Here is a 23,754-nt window from a genome sequence, read left to right as displayed (position 1 = left end):
CTACACACACACCTCCACACACACAGGTCCACACACACACATGTATACACACGTCCACACACAGGTCCATACACACGCGCGTGCACGCATACACACAGGTCCACACACACACAAATATCTCTGTGAGGCTGATGCATGCTCACAAAGTCCCTATGCTGAGAGCCAGACCAAGACAGAAAAGCAGAATGCTGCACAAGCCACCGCCATCTAATTCATCCGCCGGCTGCACTGACAGGCTAGCGTGGGAGACTCTCCTTGCCACCGAGACCTGCTGGAAACTCCGGTAGGCGAAGCCACACGAGAAAGGACATCTGCTGTCCCACCTGTGACAGGCACCAGCTCCCGGAGGGAAAGGCTCACTGCTGCGACACCGCCACCGAGCCCCGGCGGCAGCTCCTGGAACCCAGCTCAGAGCCTGGCAGGGACCTGGTTGGCACTCGGGAAAAATGTGTTGAGGGAATGAGGCTCTCTGAGGCTTTCCTTGGCTGGATGTTCACATGGGTGTCCACCCCACACTGGGGAGCTGTTCACCCCACACCGGGGAGCCTCCACCCCACACCAGGGAGCCCCCAACCCCACTCCGGGGAGCCACCCCACCTGTGCCCAGCCTCAGGTTACCTGGAGCTTCCGGGCCATGGCCACCACCTCATGGTCTGGGGGATTATATTTGTAGCAATTGGAGAACATGAGCCGGACGTCGGCAGCAAAGCCCTGTGCGTCTGGGTACTCCCGGCCATCCATCTTCCTCTACAACACACAGTGACAGGGGCCAGTGAGCGCGGCCCATGGCTTCAGGACTCTGCCACACCCCATGAGATGAACTCCTGAGCCTCAGGGGCCACTGCCAGCTCAAGGGTGGTGCCTACTGGACTGGCAGGCAGCACACCCCAGCTCTCCTGGACCTCGTAGCGGGAAGCTCAAAGTGATGACATGAGGGTGACTCAACGGCTTGGCAGGGAGGGCCTGGGACTCCACAGACACTCCAGACACACAGCCCCCACTTGGAAGAGAAAGGCGCTCAACAAGAAATCCCAGGTTCCCGCAACTGTCCCTTAGCCCCTTCCTTGTCCAGTGAATCCTCACACACTGCTGCGCCATCAGCAGCCCCGGGGGGTGTGAGGCTGCAGTGAAGTCGGATTTCACCAAGAACATGGAGCCTGCTCAGTCTATACAAGGAAACGTCAGTGCTTCCCTCAAGGAAGCCAGTAGCTGTCAGCCAGCTCGAGTCTTAACAGAAGCACCCCTGTATCCCAGGGGCCCAGCCGGACCTAAGGGATTCCATGCTGTGTCCAGCAGCAGCTCCTGAACCCCATAGGGGTGAAGGCAGCAGGGGTGTGTGGGCTGACACCCACCCACGTTTACTAGGCCACACAGAGACCCTGCAGGAAAAGCCACCGCAGGTCCCACCTGGCTTTGGCAAGCAGAGAACTGAGGCCAAGGCCTGGGCAGGCAGTGCCAGGCAGCAGGGCTCTGCTGGGGGGTGGGTGGTAAGTACCCACAACGGGACAGAGGCAGAATTGTCAAGGGACGCTTCAAGATGGCCACTGGGAACATACCAGTTGGGGCAAAAAGAGGTCATGCTGCGCCTGAGGGAGTGAGTTTCCTACCCCGGGATGGCTCAAGGAGAGGGACCTGGTTGGGGACCTCGAAGGAGGACAGACGCAGGGCAGGGCGAATCTAACCTGACCACTCCGTGGGGTCTAGGTGCCAATGAGATGGAGGGGGTGGGCACTAACCCACAGAGGGCAACCTCCAACTCAGGGTCCATTCCCTCTGCACTCGACACGAGCCCCTCCAGAAGGAAGGGCCCGCAGAAAAACCCAGGGCCACGGTGGGACCTGAAAGCCTCTGATATTGTGAAGAAAGCTTGTTTTCTATTTTAGCATGTGCCGGGACAAACCACGCCCAGAAGCTTCATCTTTAAAGTCTACAGGTCCCGAGGCCTCTCCCTGGTCCACTGACTGCCCTTTCGCCGCAGCGTCCGGGCCAGACTCGTGGGGAGCAAGTGCTGCCGCCGCACCTGGCTTCCCCCCAAGCCAGGACAGAGGGGAGCTCCCAACAGAACAGATCAGGACTTTAAAGCGAACTAATGTTCTAGAGCTTCTTTATTATGCTTTCAAGGGCAAATCAGATCCTTTGACCAAAACGGAATTAAGCTGAGCTTGAGTCCAGCCCAAACTGGAACCCCCAGTGATGTTCCGAGGTTCCTGTTACTGTGCTGCGGTGGAGACACACAAACCCCGGCCCTGGAGGCTGGGGCCGAGGCTCGTGGCAGCTTCTAGGCTGCACTGCTCCAGCACCCACAGCGGCAGAGCCAGGCGACCCCCACTCATTGCTTTCACCTGAACGTGCACCGGGAACTGGGGCCTGGGCCAGTCAGGTCTGTCCTGCCCTGGAATCCAGCAAGCAGGGGAGGAAAGGCTTCCCCAGGAGCAACTGCCTCAGGCGGGCAGACTGACTGCAACCGGCTTTTGCAGGCCCAGACCCCAGGATTAAAACAAACAACTGCCCACTAGGGCTCCCGCCGCTCTTCCCAGGGCCACACAGCTGGCAAAGGTGGCGGCCACACCTCCCTCAGCTGCCTGCACATCCCTGGGAGCTGGCTTGGAGCTCTCCCAGAGAGAGGGCAGGTGCTAGCCAAGAGCTTGGAAAGGTGCTCAGGGAAGACCTGGTGGAGCTCACCCTGCCCTGGGGCTGCCCTTCCCCAGCACATTCTCCGACAGGTTACCACCGCCCTTCCCCCCAACAACCCTACAACCTCCAGGACCAGGCTCACTCTGACCTGCTATGAGGCACAAAAGAGCCCAGGCAGAGGCTGTGGCCTCAAAAGGACTGGCACGGGGGAGGCCAGGTTCTGTCTCAGCTCTGCCACCCGCCCAGGGCCAGCTTCTGTCTGTTGAGGGGGTGGGGCTCAGAGGCACGCAGGGGGCAGAAGCCAGGCCATCCCTGCCGGCTGCCTCATTCTTGCCTGCTGTGAGGCGCCTGTCTCCGGGGCTTCAGGGAAGCAAGTGTAGCTTTAAACCTTGTGCCAAGCACAAGTGTGGCCCAGCTCTAGGGCCTGATGATACAGAATGGGACATGGAAGGAAATAAACGAAATCACCAAAAGGCTTCAACGGGAATAAACAACAGAGCTGCAGACTCTGGGACCGCAGGCAGGGCTAGCCTGCCTCACGGAGCCCTGCCAGCCACAGCCGGGGCTGCGGGGGCCAGGCCGGAAGGTGCGCTTGTCCAGCAGATGAGACCCTGCTCCCTGAGCCCCGACTCAGCCGGCACAAGACATCAGCCCCCACGGCAGAGCCGCAGCACGTGGACAGAGCGAGGCGCGCCACGCAGCCACGTACTTTCACGGTGCTGAGGTCCATGGGGTGCTTGATGATGTCGTGGTAGTCGTGCAGCTCCAGGGCCTCGGCATCCACCGGCTTGTAGAAGGGCCAGGCGTAGGCCGCGTGCTTCTTGGACAGCATCTCCCTGAGGATGCTGTCACAGTAGCGCAGGTGCTCAGACAGCTTGCCCTTCTTGCCTGCATGCTGGGGCACCTCGCCGTCCTCCAGGTCCTTCTTGGGAGGCTTAATGGGGCGGCCCCCACTCTCCCGCCGTGCCACCACTTTGGCCTGCTTGGGGTCCGACAACGGCGGGGGCGACTCGCTCCGGCTGGCAGTGATGGCAGATGTCGTGGGAGTGGTTGTGTCTGCTTTCCGCTTCACGCCCTTTTTCTGCAAGTGAAATAACCAGTGAGCACTGGACACCAGGCTGCGGCCCCGAAGACGCACGTCGCAGCAGCCACGGTTCTAGGGCGCTGTCTGCCTGCCTGGCGCTGGGCTAAGCGGCCACATGCACGGCTCCACAGGAGAGGACACCAAGGCTCAGGGGCCATGTCACTGGCCCAAGGTCACACAGCTGGCAGTGGTGAGGCTGGGACTCCCCCTCAGGCTCAATTCTGAAACCCGCCCTCACCTGGGCATGGGGAGACACCTCTCTCCCTTAGCCCCAAGGGCTCAGGGGTCCAGGATGGGCTCACACCTCACACCCCCACGCCGTGTGAGGTGCTGCATGCAATTTGCCAGACGCTTAACAAGCACCCAGGTCAGGACCTGGGGACCCTGGGGCTGCAGAGATCTGGGAGGAACTCCCTGCTTTTAGAGACCAGCAGGAACGTTCCAGACAAGGGCCTGAGAGCGGGACTCCACGGACAAACACAAGTTTTGCGGGACAATGGGGAGGCAGGAGAGCATTGAGGACACGGGGCAGGGGCAGCCGACCAGGAGGCAGGAAGCAGCCACAGCAGCTTTGGGAACAAGGGACTTCAGGGAGTGAATGGGTGAGTCTGGACTCCATCCCAGCAGCAACAGGGAGCCACCGAAGGCTATTTCAAGCAAGGGGAGGAGGGAGACGACCCACAGAGCCTGCCATGGGTGTGTCCTGGGGGTGGAGCAAGGCACCAGGCACACACGCATGTTTCATATCCAGGCCTCCTGGGAGTGTGCAGGTCTCTCTGGGCAGCCTGCAAGGGCCCAGCACCCATGGGCATCACTTCAGCGTGCCGGGGCCGGGGCTCAGGGTGCACCCTGAGACCAGATCAGCCGGATTCTAATCTTAGCCCGGCAGGAGAGGAGCCAGCAGGAGCCACAGCTCCCAGCCCACGGCACCTGCCGTCTAGAGCGCCACCCACAGCCACTGCCCAGCCAAGCCGCCGCCCTCAGACTGGCAGGGGCCTGAGCTGGCTATCCACAAACACCTGACAGGCACCCACAGGCTGCCAAGCTCCAGGTGTGTGCCGTAAAGGGCGGATGGGAGCAGGAACAGACTCATCTGGCCATGGCAAATGGGACAAGCTCCAGAGACAGCCTCGCTGGGGGAGGTGGCTTGGCCGGGGGCCACCCGTAAGTGCAGGCAGTGAAGGCCACGGGGAGGGGAAGCAACGGAGGTGGCGTTTTACCTTGGGCGAGCCATTTAACCCCTCTGAGCGCCCGCTTCCTCATCTGTAAGATGGGGGAAATACTGTCTGCCCCAGAGGGTCGCTGTGAGGATCAAATCGAAGAAGACAACACACATGAGTGCCTGGCACAGGTCCTGCCCAAAGCAGGACTCACCAGGCCTCGCCAGCCCCAGACCGTGCAGGGAGCACCCACTCCCTGCCGAGACTGCCAGGGCCCGCTGTGAAAAGCTCCCAGCCAATGGGGAGCAGGACAGGCAGGTCCTCAAGGTCCCACGTGGAGCCCACAGGCGGATAACACACCCAGGTGGGTACAGCTGGCACCACTCCCCTGGGTGTGAGCAGGGGAGGATGGGGACCCCTCCCACCCTCGATTCTCTTCCATACCTTCCCCACCTTGACCGAGCCCTTGGCCAGGGCTTCCGGCCAGAGAAGCTGGGGTTCAGGTTCAGCCAGGCCCTCCCTTACCAGCTGTGTGACCTTCAGCTCCCCAAGCCTCGGTCTCCTCATCTGCGTCAGGAACAATGGCCTGACCTCCCAGGGTGCAGAGAGAACCACTCCCAACAGCCAGCACTCAGGGAGAGGTGGGAGCTCCCCACCCACTGCTCCTGTCCCAACCCCAGGAACCCTGGCTGGGCTCAGACGCCCCAGCCGACCGGCCTCAGGGTGCTCACCTTGACAACGGGCGGCGTAGGAGGAACCACGGGGACGATGGGTGTGGCAGGAGGAGGGGGGGCGGCAGCTGGGGGGACTGGGACCGACGGGATGTTTGCAGTGATGGTTGGTACGGGGGTGGCAGCGATGACGGGCGTCTGGGAGACAGTGGGGGGTACGCTCTGAAAGGGGGTCGCTGGGGAGACAGAGGACACGGCCGCCACTTGCTGCGTACCTTCAAGACAAGGAAGGGACGTTCAGCATGGGAGGCTCTACTAGTATTTCCAGAAGCTTCCAGTGCCACCCCTCCAGTCAGAACATGGGGTCAGCTCTGTGCTGCCAAGACCCCCAGCGAGAAGAGCCCTCCACCCTGAGATGCCCCCAACCCTGCATCTTGGGGGCAGGGCTGGCCTGGCTCATCTTGGCTGAGGGCTCCCTGCATGAAGGGTAGGGCCCCCCGCCACAGACCACAGGAGGCTGAACGAGGCCAGGGCAGTACCACGCCTGCACTTAACAGCCAGCCCTGGAGTAACGGAAAGCTGGGACTGAACTCAGCTCCCTTAACAACAAGCTGAGTGACCAAGGAAACGACCATACTTAAGCCACCAGCTTCTCCCATCTGCAACACAGGACGGCACACGGCACTGGCCATCCCGCCTGGTCAGCCTCTCCCTCCAGACACACCTGCATGCTGGGTTCCCAGGCCAGGTGGGACCCCAGGGCTCATGGCACTAATCACCACTGTGCTCCTGGACAGGGAGACACAGTCTTACTTGACCAAGGAACCAGGCTGGTGACGGTGACTCTCGGGTCACAGATAATAAAATGAGAGCTGGAGAGAGAAAGCCCTAGGAGGCACAGGCCCCAGGCTTCATGGAAGAAGTGACTTCAGGGATGGAGCTGGAAGGGGAGCCGGATTTGGGAGGCGGAGGGCAGGGACAGATGATCCTCCTAGACCACGAGCTCCTCCCCAGAGTGGGCTCAATGGCAGCCAGTTACGGCGTTAAAGTCTTGTGTGTCCCTGGGCCAGCTGCCCCTCCAAACATCACCCACAGGCCACACTCGGCCAACAACCAGTGCCCACGAGCTCTTCACAGACAGGGAAACAGCCGGCGTCCCGGCCTAGCCACCCGGAGGCTTCTGCACAGAAGCCCAGCCCCCACCAGCCCCACCTCCCTTTACCTGTGCTCTGAGCTCCCGCAGCTGGCTTCCGGCCTTTGCCCTTTGGAGCAGGGGGTAGTAATTCAACCTCCTCTTGGGGCATCTGGGCCACTTTTTGCAGAAAAATTTTCTCTAAGGCTTGGGCCATTAGCACTATATCATCTGTGGGCTGAAGACACAGAGAGAACCTAAGTCACGTGCCAGGAAAGGAGCTGTGCGTTTGCAAAGGACATTATTAGTTGTAGCTCAAAACCATTTAAAATTTGTTAACAGATTTGGCAGCACAGGAGAGGACAAAATGAATATATTTCCTTTTTTTTTTAGATGGAGTCTTGCTCTATGGCCCAGGCTGGAGTGCACTGGCACGATCTCGGCTCACTGCAACCTCTGCCTCCTGGGTTTAACTGACTCCTGCCTCAGCCTCCCAAGTAGCTGGGATTACAGGTGCCTGCCACCATGTCTGGCTAATTTTTTTTTGGTATTTTTAGTAGAGACGTGGTTTCATCATGTTGGTCAGGCTGGTCTCGAACTCCTGAGCTGAAGTGATCCACCCGCCTCGGCCTCCCAAAGTGCTGGGATTACAGGCGTGAGCCATGGCTCCTGGCCAGGTGATATGCTTTGGGCCTGCCTAAGAACTGCTCCAAAGCGCATAGGCCCGCCTGGCAGCGGCCAAGAACGGCTGGGGGATCTGCCCCACACGGCACCCGAATCCTTACTGTAAGCAGTGTTCTAGGCCCGCATCTTTTTTTTTTTTTTTTTTTTGAGACGGAGTTTCGCTCTTGTTACCCAGGCTGGAGTGCGATCTCGGCTCACCGCAACCTCCGCCTCCTGGGTTCAGGCAATTCTCCTGCCTCAGCCTCCGGAGTAGCTGGGATTACAGGCACGTGCCACCATGCCCAGCTAATTTTTTGTATTTTTAGTAGAGACGGGGTTTCACCATGTTGACCAGGATGGTCTCGATCTCTTGACCTCGTGATCCACCCGCCTCGGCCTCCCAAAGTGCTGGGATTACAGGCTTGAGCCACCGCGCCCGGCAGGCCCGCATCTTCTTACCTTGTTATAAATGTAACAATTTGTAAACATGGTGTTGAAGTCCTGCATACATTCGCTTGCACTCCAATAATAATTATTTTCTAGTCTCTTCTTAATAGTCCCCATATCCATTGGATTTTTTATTATTTTATGATAATCCTAGGAAAAAGATTTTCAGACGCATTACCAACAGATTCTACATAATTATTTCCACAATTCCCAAGTGGACACAGCCTGGTCTTCCCAAGTGAACTGAGGGCTGCGGATGGCCCGAGGCACGTTCTGGTCATTGGAAGGCAGTGGGCCATAGTGGGTTGAACACTTGGCCAGCTCCAAACTCCTGCCCAACCTCTCATGGACCACAAGCCTGTGCAGAGGGGAGCCCACGGAGCTAGGGCAGACCCCAGGAGGAGCCTACATACCGGAGATGAGGCCAAACCCTCCAGGGTCTAAACCAGCAGGTGACCAGGGCCTAGCAGAGCCCAGAGCCCAGACCACCAAGAGCCGGCCCAGGGCTTCCTCTGCAAGGCTCACGGTGTGTCTACTTGGGCCCAGGTCAAAAATGAGCATGCACCTAAGGGCGCCACCGCCTGGAAAGCAGGCCTTAGCATACACTTGGCCTCTGACTCCAAGTGGGTTTGCCAAGCTGGCAGATGGGCCATCCTGCAGGAGCCAGTGAGGCAGAAGGCAGCCCCGGTGAGCCTCCACTCCTGAGTCCCATCACCGTCCACCCGCTTTCCTCCCCAGAGGCGTATGGCTTCTCCCTATTTCCTGCACCTGGGGCAGCCACCCTCCTCTCCCATGCCCACGTGTGCCTTTGTGCTGTGGGCTTCCTGAGGCATGAGCTGTCCCCAGCTTAGCAGCTAGAGGCAGAGGAGCAGTCTTTCCAGGAGCGGGGCAGCAGGAGGGGGAAGAGGACGGCGGTGGCAGAGCACGGCTCTTGGGGAGGTGGCAGCCACGCACCGGCAGGTTCAGTTTGATTGCGTCCACGGGCTGGTAGAAGGGCCAGGCAAACTGGTGTTTCCAGAGCGTCTTCACCACCACGTTCTGCATGTACTGCAGCTGGTTGGTCTTGCGGCCGGGCTTGCTGGGGTTGGAGACCTCCGGGGGCGGTGGGTTCACAGGGCCCGGGGCCGCCGGGATCCCCGAGGGGGTGCCTGTCGTGGTGGTGGACATCCTCCGGCAGCTCACTCACTTTCTGTCACAGCAGCGGCTGGGAGAGGCCTTGGCTGCTTCTATGCTCCCTGAAGAGGCGAGACGTCCCATTTCTGGGCTCAACCAGGCGACGGCTACAGAGGAGGAGGCACAACAGAGAGACAGGAAGTCACCCCAGGACCCCCACCTCTCCCAGCCTTGGCAGGCTCCCGAGGGTACCGTCGGGCCCCAGTAGGGCCTGCTCCACTCACTCACCCCCCTCACCCACCCACCCAGACGAGTGGCTGTCGGGGACACTGCTCAAGCCAAGCACCGCTGGCTCGGGACGACTCTCCAACCACTGCTCTCAGACCCGGGGGCAAGGCATGGGCGGTGGCGTGAGCTCAGCCACTAGCCTCCTGCTCCCAGGTAGGGGCTTGGAGCATGCGCTGGGACGCAGGTGTGCCGAGGGACTCAGCCACTGGCAGCCTTGTACCCACCAACCACCCACTTGTGGGGGCTCACTTGGCCTCAACAACGTTCTGAAGAGCATGGACAGCCACGGCGTGGGCCCAGAACAGCCAGGGCAAGTGGGGCCAGCGCAACACAGATGTTTGCAGACCCACACGTGGTGCAGGGAGGTGGCACCCTCAAGTGAGGCCAAGCAGGGAGGTTCTGCCGTAACCAGGAGAATGAGCCCAGTTTGTGATGGCGGCTCGGTTGTGACCCGGCCTGGCTCTCAGCCAATCAGAGAAGCAGGGGTGGGGGCTCGGACCCTGCCGACCTCCACACCCCAGTTCACCACGGGGAGCCCTGCACATGTGAGCCGCTGGGCTTTCCTGGCCCCGACTGGCTGGCCACATGCAGGGCTGGCAGGAGGAGGCCACCGCTGCCCTGCGTGTCCCAGGAGGGCAGGGACAGTTGAGAGCGCCCACAGGAACGCTGTGCACTAGGGAACGCCTGCAGGACTCCAACCATGGCCAGGGCCCTGCAGATGGCCCCGTGTCTTCCTGTAAAGGTGTGGGGCAGATGTGAGGAGCTCTAACCCGGCGTCTGGGACTTCAACTTCAGCCTCATCCCTTGCTGCCATTTAGGGCTTCCCCAAACTTGTACACCTGACAATTAGACAGACAGGTCAGGGCTGGAGGCTGCCCTCGGGGCACAGGCAGCAGCTCTGCCTCGGGAGGAGCCAGCTCTGGCCCCAAGAACCAGCCACTTGCGGATGTTCGGGGCAGACAGTCAAGACTAGGGGAAGTTTGTGAGCTGGCTGGTCCCCTGAAATCTGCCATGGTGGGCACAATTACATCACAACAATGGGCAAATACTATGAACCAGGGCCCCCTCTCAAGCTGGCTGTCCAATGTTGTCAGCACCCTGAGTGACAACCTCACTTCTTCCCCTCTACCCGAATGGAAAGGGCTTCAAGGCTACACACGACACAGCTCACCCGACAAGCCTGCACTGGCAAACACACCTCAACTCCACGGGCTCCCACCCATGCCAAGGTCTCAGGGAGCCCCTCACACCACCCTCTTCCAACCCTCCAGAGGTGAGCAGGTGCCTCCACACCCCTCCATATTGCTGACCCGGCACTCACAGCCCCAGGCTGGAACCCTGGTGGGGAGGGCAGCTCTGCGGGCTTCTGTGTCTTCACTCCGGACAGACAGCTGCCGTGCCGGGCACAAACCTGGGGTCACCCCAAATGCCTCTCTTCCCGCTGCCCCAGGCCAGCACGTGGCAGCACTGCCCCTCACCACCACCGCTTGCTCTGATTTCCAAGAAGCCCTCCCAGTGGCGCTCTCTGCTCTGCCCCACAAGGACAGCCCAGCCCCGAACCACAGGGTGATCTGTTAAAACCAAGTTGGATCGAGTCACTGGTCCCCTCAAACACTCCCAGTCTCCATGTGACTCGGTGAAAGTGAGTCCTGCCTCACCCTGACTGGTGGGGCCGTGGTGACCCAAGGTGACCAGATCCTGAGACCTGTGTCCTTTTCCTGTGACTTGTGGCCCTCCCTCAAGGCCTGGACAGTAGCAGGCTCCTGCCCTTCCAAGGCCTCCAGGTACCTACCAGAACACCCTTCCCGCTGGGCAGCACGGATGCGGGGGCCAGCCACACCACCTGGTCCTTCCACTTCCCCATGAGGCCCCCGAGGGTGTAGGAGTCAGACACAGAGAGTGCTTACGTCAGTGACTGACACCAAGCACCATACGCAGCTCCGCTGAAACTGCCAGGACCAGCACCCTGACGGAAGGCCCAGGCTGTGCTGCTGCTGCCTCCCAGGGCCTAGATGTCGGCTCCCAGGTGTTGGTCAGGTGGGGAAATTGCCAGTACTCACTGCTGCCACACAGGCCCAGGGAGCCAGGAAGTGAGGCTGAAACTGACTTTTGGGGGTAGGGTGGTAGTCATGGCACAAAGGAGGGCTCCCAGGCTGCAGGCCAGCTTCCTCCAGCATCAGGACGGATGAGCACAGCTCAACGTGGGGACCTGCTTACGCTGCCATCAGAACCCAACACCTGCCAGATCAGGCCCTCTAAGCCACCCACTTCCAACCACCCGCCTGCTGTTCCAAACCCGAGGCTGAGGAGGAGCCGTGGACACGGGAGTGCACCCTCCCTGCTGGGTAGGGAGGGCAGCCCCACCCAGCTGTGGACTGTGAGCCTGAGCAAGGCAGAGGGCGGAGCGCCCTGGGCTGGCACCAGCCCACCAGCCACGGCAGAGCCTCCCGAGGCCCTGCCCAGGAGCCCTCTTGGCGCTGCCGGGGAAATCATGGTCAATGCGGTTAAAGCTCTAGAGCTATGCCTGATGCCAGCATGCGCTCACTGAATGCCGGTGCTCACTACAGGCCCTGAGGGTGCAGCTCACCTCCAGCTCCGCTACCTGGCAGAAACACCCTGACCCCAACAAGACCTGGAAGGCTGAGCGGTGCAGTGCAAAAAGCCCTGGGCACACACTGGCAGGCGACTGCCCCCAACCCCGGTGGTGAGGCATGGTGACCCCACCTCTCCTCTCCAGGAACACAACTCCTGTCCTCTGAGGCACCTACACCCCACACACTCAGATTTTTGCAAAAACTTAAGGACAACACGAAGCCATAGTAAGCAGCCCTGCCTCCCCCAGAATCCCTTGGCCCAGAAGCAGAGCCCCCAGGCAGCCTGGCACCGACCAGTGAGAGGGGTGGGGAAGGAGGGCAGCCAGAAGGCAAAAGGCTGATGTCCCCTTCAAGCCCCCTCTGTTACCAGGTGCCAGGACCCACCACCTGGCAAGAGCCATGCCAGGCAGGAAGAGACCAGGAGGCCACAGTCAGGTGAGACTTGGGGGAGGGGGGTGGCCCCTCCCTTGTGGGAGTGTGCCAGCTCCCAGAGTCTTGGGAGAGGGAGGGCTGAGAGGGGATGGGTGCCGTCAGCCTGCACTCTCTGAACCTCAGGTCCTGTCCACAGAGGCCTTCCCTCCAAGTGCAGTGGGTAGACAGGCGAGAGCCACAGCCAGGATCTGGCTCTGCCACCCTCAGTCTCTCGACTGTCCAGAGAAGCTGAAGAAACCAGCCAGCGTTTGTGCAAGGGAGCCTCAACAGATGCTGGAAAGAACCAGGGAGACCTGTGGAACACCCTGAAAGACCTCTCCCTCCGAGGGCGGCAGAAACAAGATGAGGCAAACAGCGCCCCAACCAGAGCCCAGGAGCCTTCCACTCTGTGCGGGGAGCTCGGGGCCACATCCCAAGACGAGGAAGGCAACTGAGGCTTCCACAAAGAAATTACAATGAAACAGACACCAGCCAGGTGAGCTGAAAATCGGTGATGGACTACAATCCAAATCGACATGGAGGTTCCAACGAGAGAAGAGATGTGGTGGGAAGGACATGGTGGGGTGGCCCTACCCCAGGCCCCGAGTGCCCCGGAGGGTGCACCAGCAGGACAGTCACCCCGCTGCAGGGTATGGTGCTTTCACACCACACTCACCCCACCTCTGCCCTCTGGCCCAAATGCAGACAGTGGAGAAAACACCAACAACACCACAGGTGGTCAGCCAGGGCCACAGGGCCCTTCAGATCACAGATGCTGGCCAGGGCCAAGAGCCCTTCAGCTCACGTGCTGGCCAGGGCCACGGGCCCTTCAGATCACAGATGCCGGCCAGGGCCACAGGGCCCTTCAGATCACAGATGCCGGCCAGGGCCACGGGCCCTTCAGATCACAGATGCCGGCCAGGGCCACGGGCCCTTCAGATCACAGATGCTGGCCAGGGCCACGGGCCCTTCAGATCACAGATGCCGGCCAGGGCCACGAGCCCTTCAGCTCATGATGCCGGCCAGGGCCACGAGCCCTTCAGCTCACGGATGCCAAGACCCCCGCAATCCCCATAACAAACCTGCCAGGTCAGAATGACTGTATACACGTACAGACGACCCAGCTGAGGCCCCTTCCTCCTTTACCTCCAGAGCACCACCTGAGCACAGAGGTTTTGGGACACAAAGCACCCAGCAGTGAGCAGTGGGGGCACGGCCTAGAATCAGGATCCTGGGCTTCCTATCCCAGGCTCCTGAACCTGCAGGCAGCCGGCCACATGGCAAGAGGAGCCTGGGCAGCTAAAGAATGAGGCGGTCCTGCTTCCCCTACCCCCAATGACCAGCAAGGACACAAAGGCAGCCCAGGATGGGGCCAGCTGCCAGCCACAAGGCCCCTCCAGAATTCAAGGTCCAATGGAGATGCTGAGAGGGCTGATTGCGTGTGTGCTCCCACGGGGTCCGCACACCAGACACAGAGGCCCTGCGGAAAGGCAGCAAGGGGCCCCCATGGGGTCCACACATCAGGATTCGCAACCTGGCTCCCCAACCCCAGCTGACCTCGCTGTGAAGTTAATAGATGGTCTCTGCTGAAGCTCAGCAAGGCCGTCATCTGCGTGCCTCCCACTGTAGCCCACGGACCGGCATGACAGTCTACACCCCATGGGCCACAGCTTCACTCGTGCAAGGACATCCTGGGGGCTGGGATGTCCTAGCCAGGGGCTAGAACTGGGTGTGACCACAGACCCCCGTGGCTGGGGATAAAAGGAGGGACCCTAGATCCCAAGTCGCCTGGGGCCTCGGCAAAGGGAAGAGGACCTTGCCCCAGGGTGCCACGTGGAGGAACTGAGGTAACACTGGGACTGTGGCTGGCAGTGCTGGACATTCAGAAACACATCTACCCAAAACAAACATGGCCCTCACTTCTCCCAGGTCCCAAAAACAAAGTAAACAGAAGGTTCGTGTCTGGCCGCCAAGGACCAGCTCCTCACTGTCACATCCCTGTCCCCCGGGGCCAGGGCCTGACCACTCCACATCACCTGCCTGACTCCTGTCATCACAGTCAACTTTCCGGATTTCAGAAATCCAAACCAGCCAGTGGAGCCTTTCCTGGGGGGCAGGGATGTCTCTCCTACGCACGCCCTTACCCCAGGGTCTGAGACGACATCCCTGATCAAACCCGGCTTTCTGCAGATACACAAAGGCTCAAACTATGGACAGCTTTGTATTAGCTGTAAAGGGTCCAGATTTTGCAGCAAAAGAAAATACCCAGTACCCCCTCGCTTAGCCCACTGTGTCACCAGGAGGGAGGGTGGGCAGGGGGCCAGCAAGGGCTCCATTTTATAGTGCCGGAAGGAGTGGCTGGTGTACGCAGTGGGACTGGATTTGAAGCAAAGGTAGGCACTGGAGGCCGTGCCTTGGGCCGATTCGCGGCACGCCTGCTGGAGGAGCGGAGGGCGCTGATTCAACACTGATTTTCTGGAACCAGAGTTAATAATGGGAGTGTGGTGGCATTGCGGTTACAACCTTACGGAAATCCTCATCTTTCTGATATTTGGACTGAAAGTTCTATGAATGAAATGTGTCTGGAGTTTGCTTCAAGATAATGTGGGGAGTGAAAATGAGTAGGACCTGGAAGAAATGGGCCAGCCCAGGGCGGCCCTCACCTGCGGCAGGGGGAAGCGGCAGAGGGAAGAGGGCACGCTTCCCTTCTCCCTGGGCCCCAAAACAGCACTCCTCATCACACGTTCTGCAGCCTGCGTCCTCACAGCAACTGTGGGGTCCAGGGTTCTGCTATGTACCCACTCTCCACCTTCACGGGGCGGGGAAGAAGCCAAGGAGACTCCTGTGAGCAACTGGGGCAGACGGACTCAGGTGGAGTGACTCGGGCTGGAGGGAAGCCGCAGGGCCAGAGACCCCAGCGCCTTCAAGTCTAGACACGACACACACAGAACCTTCACACTGCAACCCCTCCTTCACCCCGGCACCTGCCCTGCAGGAATGTGCAGCAGAACAGGGTGTGGTCTCCCAGGGGTAAACCCTTACTCCTTTCCTAGGGGAGCAGAGGGCCCCACTCCAGGGCTCACAGGGACACTGGCGGGGCTGGAAGCCAGTCTGCTAGAATGTGAACCTAAAGGGCCCGGGAGCACATTCAGTGCAACAAGAACTAATTTCCCCACTCAGCCCTCCCGTGGTGAAGGGGCTGCCACACAGCCTGCTGACAGCTGCTTTGCTCCAGGGGGGCTCTGCTGTGTGGGCAAGGTCCCATCGGGAAGGCAGCTGGCCACCAGCTTCCTGTCGAAGCAGCAGCCTCACCCTCAGCAAGCGCACTCCACCCCTGGGACCGTGGCAGGGAAGCTGTGGGTCCTTTCGGGACAGGTCCCTTGGGGATAGGTCCAGGGAGCCAGATGTACTACTGCTGCTCTCCCTTGGGCACTGCAGGACAGGGACGGAATTCTGTCTCCCAGAGGAGGAGGCAGGGGCTAAGACTCTCCCTGGGGCACACCTCCCCAGGGCCCACCTCCCCCAGTCTCCCTCTCGGCTGCTCACAAAGCCCATGCTGTGGCACCCACAGGCACTGCCTGCCGGCCCAGCAGAGACAGAGGCAGAGGCAGAGGCAGAGGCCACCCTTGCCAGCCAGGTGAAAGTCGGAGTGAGCAGGCAGCCTACCTTAGACATAAGAGGATCTGAAACTGCCCAGACAGGAAACTCAGGCAAACCACAAAAGTCCTCGAACACCAGGCAAAAACCCAGTGATGAGTGGGTCTGATGAGATCCGCAAGAAGGATCCAGGCCACTTGCAGTGGCTCAGGCCTGTGACCCCAGCACCTTGGGAGGGACAGGAGGATCCCCCGAAGCCAGGAGTTCAAGACCCGCCTTGCAACGTAGTAAGACCCTGATTCTATGAAATTTTTTTTTTTTTTTTTTTTTGGGACGGAGTTTCGCTCTCCTTACCCAGGCTGGAGTGCAATGGCGCGATCTCGGCTCACCGCAACCTCCGCCTCCTGGGTTCAGGCAATTCTCCTGCCTCAGCTTCCTGCCTAGCTGGGATTACAGGCACGCGCCACCATGCCCAGCTAATTTTTTGTATTTTTAGTAGAGACGGGGTTTCACCGTGTTGACCAGGATGGTCTCGATCTCTTGACCTCGTGATCCACCCGCCTCGGCCTCCCAAAGTGCTGGGATTACAGGCTTGAGCCACCGCGCCCGGCCGATTCTATGAAATTTAAAAAAAAATGAGCTAGGCCTTCGCACTGCTGCACTCCAGCCTGGATGTCATGGGGAGACCCTGTCACCAAAAAAAAAAAAAAAAAAAAAAAAGATCTGGAATGCCACGGAGATTTTCCAAGGCAGTCAGCGGGGAGGGCAGTGGCCAGGCTCCCCCAGCACTGACTAGCCCCCTCCCTGGGTCCCCCTCATGCCCCACCCAGGGGGGGGCTCTGTGCTGGACATGGAAGAGACGTTGGCGAGGTGGCCTGGATCCTACCTGTCTTCACCCTTGCCATGTGGCCCTGGGCAGGCAGGCCCTCCCCATCTCCAGCCCAGAAGCTGTGGGTGGTCCCCCCAACCCTTCCCAAGGTCCCTGGACTCTGGCCTTCCTCTCCATAGGGAGCAGGAGGACCTGAATAAAAAGCAGAAATTCAGCCCCCTTCAGGCTGGCCCAGCTAAGAATTCACCAGAAAAGATGCCGAGTCCACGGATGTTTCAGGGCTGCGGACAAACAGGGAGGGAATGGGGATCTGTCCAGCTGCCACCAAATAAAACACCCAGAAAAGCTGGCAGCAGCCCCCCGACCCCTCCTGCAGCTCCCCCCCGACCCCTCCTGCTATTCCATGGCCCTCCTGGGGAGCAGGGACCTGGAGGGGTAGAAGCAGGCACGCCGCCTGGCCAGCACGGCAGCCCAGCCTTCAAGTGCTCCACAGAGGGAGGGTGGAGGGGTGCTGACCCCCACGCCACACCCTGGGGCAGGCAGACCAGCCAAGGGGCAGCAACTGGACCACGGGCCATCTCTAGCCTGGCCTGGCCCCAGAGCACGGAGCTCTCATTTGGGGTCCAGGGAGGGGGAGTCCCAGCTTTCACCAAACAGGCAGGGTTGGGAGGACAGCTTGCCAAGGCCATTCCAGCCATAGCATGGGTCGGGAGGAGCGGTGGCAGGGATGGGCAGGGCTACACAGCTCTGCAGGGACTCAGCCAGACCTGCCAGCTAAAGGGTGGGAGCCAGGGGCACCGGAACTAGGGGCGGGGTGCTGGGAGAAGCAAGGGAGGCCTTTCCCAGGGGCTCCCCATTCCCCAGGGCTCTCCAGCCTTGGGATTTCCATAGCCCTGGGCCTCTGTACCCCAAGGGTCCCCGGGTCCCTGGCTGGGTGGCCCCACTGCTGCACTTCAGCTCCTGGAGCTCTGTCCTGCATCAGCGTTGGGTCAGATGAGCTCCATCTTCCACAGGTGGAGGGGGGCACTCTGAGGTGAGGGGGCAGAAGATCGCCCAGGCAGAAAAGGGCAGAGCCAGCTTGGACAAAGCTGGACATCCATGCCAGGCTCACTGCTGACACCCCATAGCCCCAGAAATCTCAGGATAATGTTGGGGTTGGTGTTGTGATAGGCTGTGGCTGGAGGGAGCTGAGCCCGTGAGAAGGGACCCCAACCTACCGCCCCCACCCCCCCGTCTAACCTGGCCAACCTAGCACCTGTCTCCAGGCCCACGTGGTGACCAGCGGCCACCCTGGGGCCACCCTCCAAGACTTGGGAAACTGGATCTGTTCGGGCAGGGCCATCTTCAGTGACAGACGGAGCCAACTGCCTCCTTCTATGGAGCAAGGAGAGAAGCCGGGGGTTGGGGGCCCCCTGTAGCCCTCGAGGAGCCCCGGGGAGGGTGGTTGGGCATCGTGAGCCACTGCCCCACCCAAGCAGGCATGGCTGGCCATAGTGCCTACTCTCCAGGGGGCTCTGCCCAGTGCCCTGAGCCCCCATGCACAGTGCACCTGCTCTCCAGCAGCTGCCTGGCCGCCTGGTCCAGTAGGGCAGCCCAACCCTGTCCCCAGGCGCTCCAGTGGACTGGAGAGGCTGTCCTGGGGTCTGGCCCTAGACGCACTGAGTGGGTACAGCTGTCAGCACCGCCTTTCCCATGACTGTCCCCCACACCCCACAGTTCTCCCCACTCTGCACCCGCCAGTGCCTTCCAGATCTAAGACCTCGTGCGCCTCCTGCTTTCTGAACCAGGCTCTGTGCTTCTTCTGGCCCCATGGCCCTGGCAGAGCGGCCTATCTGGAGGTTTCCTTTCCTGCCATGACACCCCACAGCCTTCTGGCCACACACTGTCACCTCTTCCAAGCTCCGTCCCCACCTACTTCTCTACCCACTCCTCAAATAGAGAGGACTCAGAGGACACTCTACCTGCATGGGACCCTCACGAGAGGCGTGAGGAGGCCTGAACATCCGTGCACGCTGGGAATGACGAACCTGGCTCCACAAACACCCATGGGGCCCTTCCAAGCCCAGGCCACCTGCCTCATAATCAGGGTCTCCCACAGGCCAGGGAAGGGCAGGAGAGCCACGATTCAGGCAGAGGGCTCTCTTCAGAGAGGCAGTAGGGTGAGGGCAGTACCTGGCCCTGGAGAAGGAAGGGGACACCATGCTCAGAGGGACGTGGCCTCAGGGCCAGGCCCTGGTGCTCCACCAATTCCCACACTTCCTAAAACAAAGTTGCAGCAGGCCTATCCAGCATCCATCTGTCTGCTCCATCTTCTCTCAGCCAGCCTGATGAGAACCAAACTCACAAAACACGCCAGCCGCAGGAGTCAGGCCTGGCCTCACTGCCGTCCCACCCAGACACAGCGAGCCAGGATGAGGGGCCAGCACGGCCGCACCTCTCAGACCCGTCCCCGTGGCATCATGTGGTTATCTCATCTATGTTCTCTACCCACCCCCCAACCACAATTGCCCAGGACTGCAGGACGCCCCCCAGACCTGTTGCTGGGCCAGACTGGAGGCAGAGCTAAGAACACGGAGAGGGCACGCAGCACATCTGCCTTTGAGTCCACAGCCCACAGAGCCACTGTGCTTGATCCCTGCCTCCTTACCCAGCCCCTGGCACCGGTCAGTGTGCAAGGGCTCAATCAGTGTGCCCAGGGCTCCGTCCTGGGGTGTGGGCAGATGGGGGCGGGTGGCACCTTGGACCCGAAGACTCACACAGCTGCCCCTTTGCACATTTTGCCCCCTGTGGGACCATGAGGCCAGGGCTAAAGGGATGCATGGCACACGGAGGGCATCTCCTCAGCCACTTAGATTCTTTTTCCTTCTGCCACATGACAGGTTAGAGCTACAACACTCGGCACTCCTGCACAAGCCAAGCACCGGCACAGACGCATCCCTGCCTCACCCGGAGGCTAACAACGTCCCGCCCCCAAGCCCCAAAGCTCCCAGGTATAGACTCCAAGCCCCAGGTCCTCAAAGGTGCACTGCGGGCGCTCCCTCTGCCCTAGACTCCAGACCTAGCCAGCAGCTGCCTCTGCGGATCACATGTGAGCGCACTGGGCACTCTGGGAAATCCTGTAGCTGGTTAGCAAGCCACACTCAGAAAGACCCGGCTGGTGACCCTAACATCACCGCACCCCCAGTGGGACACTTCTCCAAGTGCTAGAGAAGTCTCTCCCAAACACCTCATTAACTTCTGGCGAACTCAGTACCTTGGGGGCCTGTGGCAAGGAGGGACGTGGGGGCACAATCCAAGCCCCATCTTTCCAACACAAGGCTCCGAAGATCCAGCGTGGAAGTAGCAGGAGAACTGACTCTCAGGAATAGCCACAGGCTGGTCCAAGACGCAGCCAGCCAATAGTACCATGGACGCAACAGCGCCAGAGCCTCCGGCCACACCTGTCTCCACTGCAAACTCAATCAGGAGTGGCCAGAAGACTTACAATTTAAACCATTAACAGGGGAATGGCCCAAAATGTGGCACTTTCTCTTTAAAAGTGCTCTCGGGCAGGTGAGGTGGCTCATACCTGTCATCCCAGCACTTTGAGAGGCCGAGATGGGTGGATCACCTGAGGTCAGAAGTTCAAGACAGGCATAGCCAACATGGCGAAACCCCGTCTCTACAAAAAGATTATATGGGCACAGTGGTGGGCATTTGTAATCCCAGCTACTTGGGAGGCTAAGACAGGGAGAATTGCTTCAACCCAGGACGCAGAGGTTGCAGTGAGTGGAGATCACATCACTAGACTCCTGGGCAACAGATCGAGACTCTGTCTCACAATAAATAAATAAATTAATTAATTAAAATAAAAGAGCTCTCAAGCATCTTGGCCGAGCATGGTGGCTCATGCTTGTAATCCCAGCACTTTGGGAGGCCAAGGAGGGCAGATCACTTAAAGGACATGAGTTCAAGGCCAGTCTTGCCAACATGGCAAAACCACATCTCTACTAAAAATACAAAGATAATAATAATTAATTAAAAATAAATAAATAAAAAAGCCCTCAAGCATCCCAGATAGCAGGAGCCCAGGAACCAGAGCAGGAATGCCTGGGCACAGAGCCCTTGCTTTCACAGAAGGGAGGACAGGTAGAGAATGCCTCATGCTCTGCCACCAGCTAGGCACCTCTACAAGATGGCAGTGACCAACAAAAACACAGGGGCAAGGCCATTCTTGGCAAACCCCGACCCAAACGCACCTGGAGCCCCATCATGTTTTGCCACCTGTACATCTCCTCTGCTCCAACAAGGGAGCAGAGCCACAGGGGTTGGGAAGGCCCCAGGCAGATCCAAAACCTTCTTATGGCAAGCAGCACTGCATTCTGCCATGATTCATGCAGTTACCTTTTAGCTTCAACCAGATATTGGCTTTGTGATGTAAGGGACCTGCTGGCCAGGCATGGTGGCTCAAGCCTATAAACCCAGCACTTTGAGAGATCACGAGGATAGGAGTTCGAGACCAGCCTGGCCAACATAGTGAAACCCCATCTCTACTAAAAATACAAAAAATACAAAACACAAAAAATTAGCCAGGTGTAGTGGCAGGTGCCTGTAATCCCAGCTACTCGGGAGGCTGAGGCAGGAGAATCTTGAAGCCAAGAGGCAGAGGTGGCATTGAATTCATATTGCCACTGCACTCCAGCCTGGGCAACGGCGCGAGACTCCGTCTCAAGAAAAAAATAAAATAAAAAATAAAAAAGGAGCCAGCCTAAGACACGAAATCCCGACAGGTCAGTTATACCTTGATGACCGGTCAAGGAAGTAAGAAGCAGCAGCTCCTTTGACCAACTGCTTTCACTGCTTTGAAAACCAGCAGAACTGCAGGCATGCCCCCCCACCTCCCAGGCAGTAACGCGGAGGGTGTAGGCCCTGGCTCCCCACCCCCCAGCACCCCGTGCATCCACAGCAAAACATGGCTCTTCCCGTCCAGAACTGGGCCCACCAGCGGCTGGATGATACAGCACAGCTGTTAGTTTTGTGCTAATCACCCCACTTGGGAAACTCTGAGCCACCAGGCCTCAGGGAAAGTGGTGGCACTTTCTCGTGGCACTAAGAAGCAGACAAGGCCATCACCACCTGCCTGGTGCACGAGGCTCCCACGGCTGGCACCTCCACAGCCTGGAGGGAGAGAGCAGAGGAAAGGGTGACGGCTGGCTGCAGCAGCAGGCCCAGATGCTGCACTTTCACACCCCCACTTTCACTTTCTGGGTATGACTACACTCCGAGTGTAGGGCAGGGAACCGTGTTTGCAAGTCCTCTCCTTCATTCACAGCTCACTTCCGAACAGGCACGAGCTGTTGTCAAAGGAAAGTAATTACTCTACTTTCTAAAAACAAAACGAAAATAAAAACGGAGCTGACTGCCTACCGGGAGAAGGCTGTTGAAATCCCTCCTCCCCGGATATCCCAGCGGCGGGGCTCAAGGCTGGAGCTGCTCTGACAGTCTTCCCAGGGACAGTCTTCCCAGGCACCCGGTGTCCTGCTGAGGCACTGGGCCTCCGAGAGTCAGAAAGAAATGCCCCTCGCTGGCTTGCAGACCGTCCAGTCAGTGTGTGCCTTATCTTTCCCGATCAGTATCCTCCAGCACATCAAGGCCTCAACAGAGAAAACGGCAAACACAGACCTTTATTTGCAAATGACAGGCTGCATCAGGGCTGCCCGAGAAGGACCAGGAGGGGAGGTCCCTAACCCCTGAGGTCAGCCCCTCGCAGATCTTCAGACCTTCCTTAGACCCCACTGGAAGCCAGCAACAAACTACTCTCCCCAGAAAAATGCCACACAACTTTGCATAGATTTCAGGATCTCTCCAGGGCCACTTCATGGACCCAGGGAAAAAAACAAAAAGTCTTCATTTTAAAGGAAAGAGTAAGGGGAAAAGCCTACATAACAGCAGGGTAAAAAGAAAACTCTTTGCTCTTCTGTTCCTGCTCACGGGGGAGGACGGGACACTCGGAGCTTCCTCCTGCAGTTCCAGCTGGTCACTCGGCCCACCACTGCACGACGCCTCCCCGCCCGGTTAACTTTTGCAGACAATGACCAAGTTTAAGGTAAGCGGGGAAACCCCAGCTACGTATTTCTGAGCAGAAAGCTTTCAACCAAAATGAAGGATCGCAACCACTCAAGGATTGGGTCCAACGGAGGAACTCACGCGACGGACTCCGGGTCTCTGCCCCCGGTGGGTCTCGGTGGGCCGAGTTCTGGGACGCCCGCCCTCGAGGGAAAGGAGGCCGCGCGAAACCCCCATCCCGGCCCTGCCCCCGTACGAGCAACCGGTGGAATGAGACTTCCCGCACGCCCCAGCTTTATTCACAGGGAGCCCACCAGGGCCATGTGGTGTACACGGTTCGGGGTGCGCATTTCTCCCCGAGTGGGCTTGTATCACGTTGTCACTCCGGCGCCCCCCAACAGTGGGAAGCAGGGAAGCACCCCCGTCCCTCCCACTCCAACTCGCCCTCGGCCGGATTAAGCGATTTTCAGACTGATTTCAAAACGGGAACGGGTCTCCCCCTAGCATGGCTGCAAAAATCCGGCAACTCAGAGGGGCTCAAAGTCAGCTCTGGGCCCGAAACTCCGGGAGGAGGCCGCGCAGAGCCCAGGCCCGAGCCTGGCCTTGCCCCCCGCCCCGGCCGCGGAGCGCGGCGACGGTCCCCAGGCGCGGGCCTCAGCAACCGCCCGAGAGCGAGGCCGGCGGGGCGGGCGCGGGGAAAGTGGCGCCGCGGAGCGCACGGCCGAGGCCCGGCGCCGCCGCGCGCACCTTCCCCCTCCGCGTCCTCCCTGGGTTCCCCCCTTCGAAAGATGGCGGGCGGAGGAAAGGGGGAAAAAAATCCCTTCCGTGAGGGAGGGCGCGCGGAGGCCGGGCTGGCGCGGGGCGCGCCAACTCCGGGCTGCGCGCCCCGGCCGCAGCGACGCCCCCGAGCCCGGGACGGAGGCGGCCAGGCGGGAGCGGGCGGAGGAGAGCGGAGCCCGCGCCACCGCCGCCGCCGCCGCCGCCGCGACCCCGGGCGGCCGCCGCGCTTTGTTGCATCGTGGCCGCGCACAAAGGCGGCGGCGGCGGCGGCCCCGGGCGCCCGGTTCCCCCGGACGCCGGCGGCCT

The 23,754-nt window shown here is 59.9% G+C and overlaps 1 protein-coding gene and 1 pseudogene across 3 annotated transcripts in view; one reads left to right on the top strand and one right to left on the bottom strand.

The window, feature by feature from the left end:
* The window catches only part of BRD3 (bromodomain containing 3), a 37,103-nt gene extending 13,822 nt beyond the window's left edge, over positions 1-23,281 (bottom strand). The window contains exons 1-7 of one of the 2 annotated variants that reach the window (XM_032261963.1): positions 22,030-23,281; positions 8,746-9,071; positions 7,804-7,941; positions 6,772-6,919; positions 5,610-5,824; positions 3,344-3,715; positions 619-747 (exon numbers count right to left, since the gene is read on the bottom strand). In XM_032261963.1, the coding sequence (XP_032117854.1) occupies positions 619-747; positions 3,344-3,715; positions 5,610-5,824; positions 6,772-6,919; positions 7,804-7,941; positions 8,746-8,958 (1,215 nt within the window). In that variant the 5' untranslated portion in view covers positions 8,959-9,071; positions 22,030-23,281. The remainder of the gene's footprint in view (positions 1-618; positions 748-3,343; positions 3,716-5,609; positions 5,825-6,771; positions 6,920-7,803; positions 7,942-8,745; positions 9,072-22,029) is intronic. The other variant, XM_032261962.1, reaches the window with a different exon arrangement.
* LOC116539179 overlaps positions 18,104-23,754 on the top strand; it is a 12,528-nt pseudogene continuing 6,877 nt past the window's right edge. Inside the window, exons 1-2 of the transcript XR_004263939.1 lie at positions 18,104-18,206; positions 23,565-23,731. The product of XR_004263939.1 is annotated as an ADP-ribosylation factor 4-like (transcript). The remainder of the gene's footprint in view (positions 18,207-23,564; positions 23,732-23,754) is intronic.

The sequence above is a fragment of the Sapajus apella genome, unplaced genomic scaffold (genome assembly GCF_009761245.1).
Source record: "Sapajus apella isolate SASKATOON/1434 unplaced genomic scaffold, GSC_monkey_1.0 scaffold126, whole genome shotgun sequence".
In the NCBI taxonomy this organism is placed as follows: domain Eukaryota; kingdom Metazoa; phylum Chordata; class Mammalia; order Primates; family Cebidae; genus Sapajus; species Sapajus apella.
The sequence above is the reverse complement of the archived record's forward strand: the minus strand, read 5'-3'. Positions and strand labels throughout refer to the sequence as shown.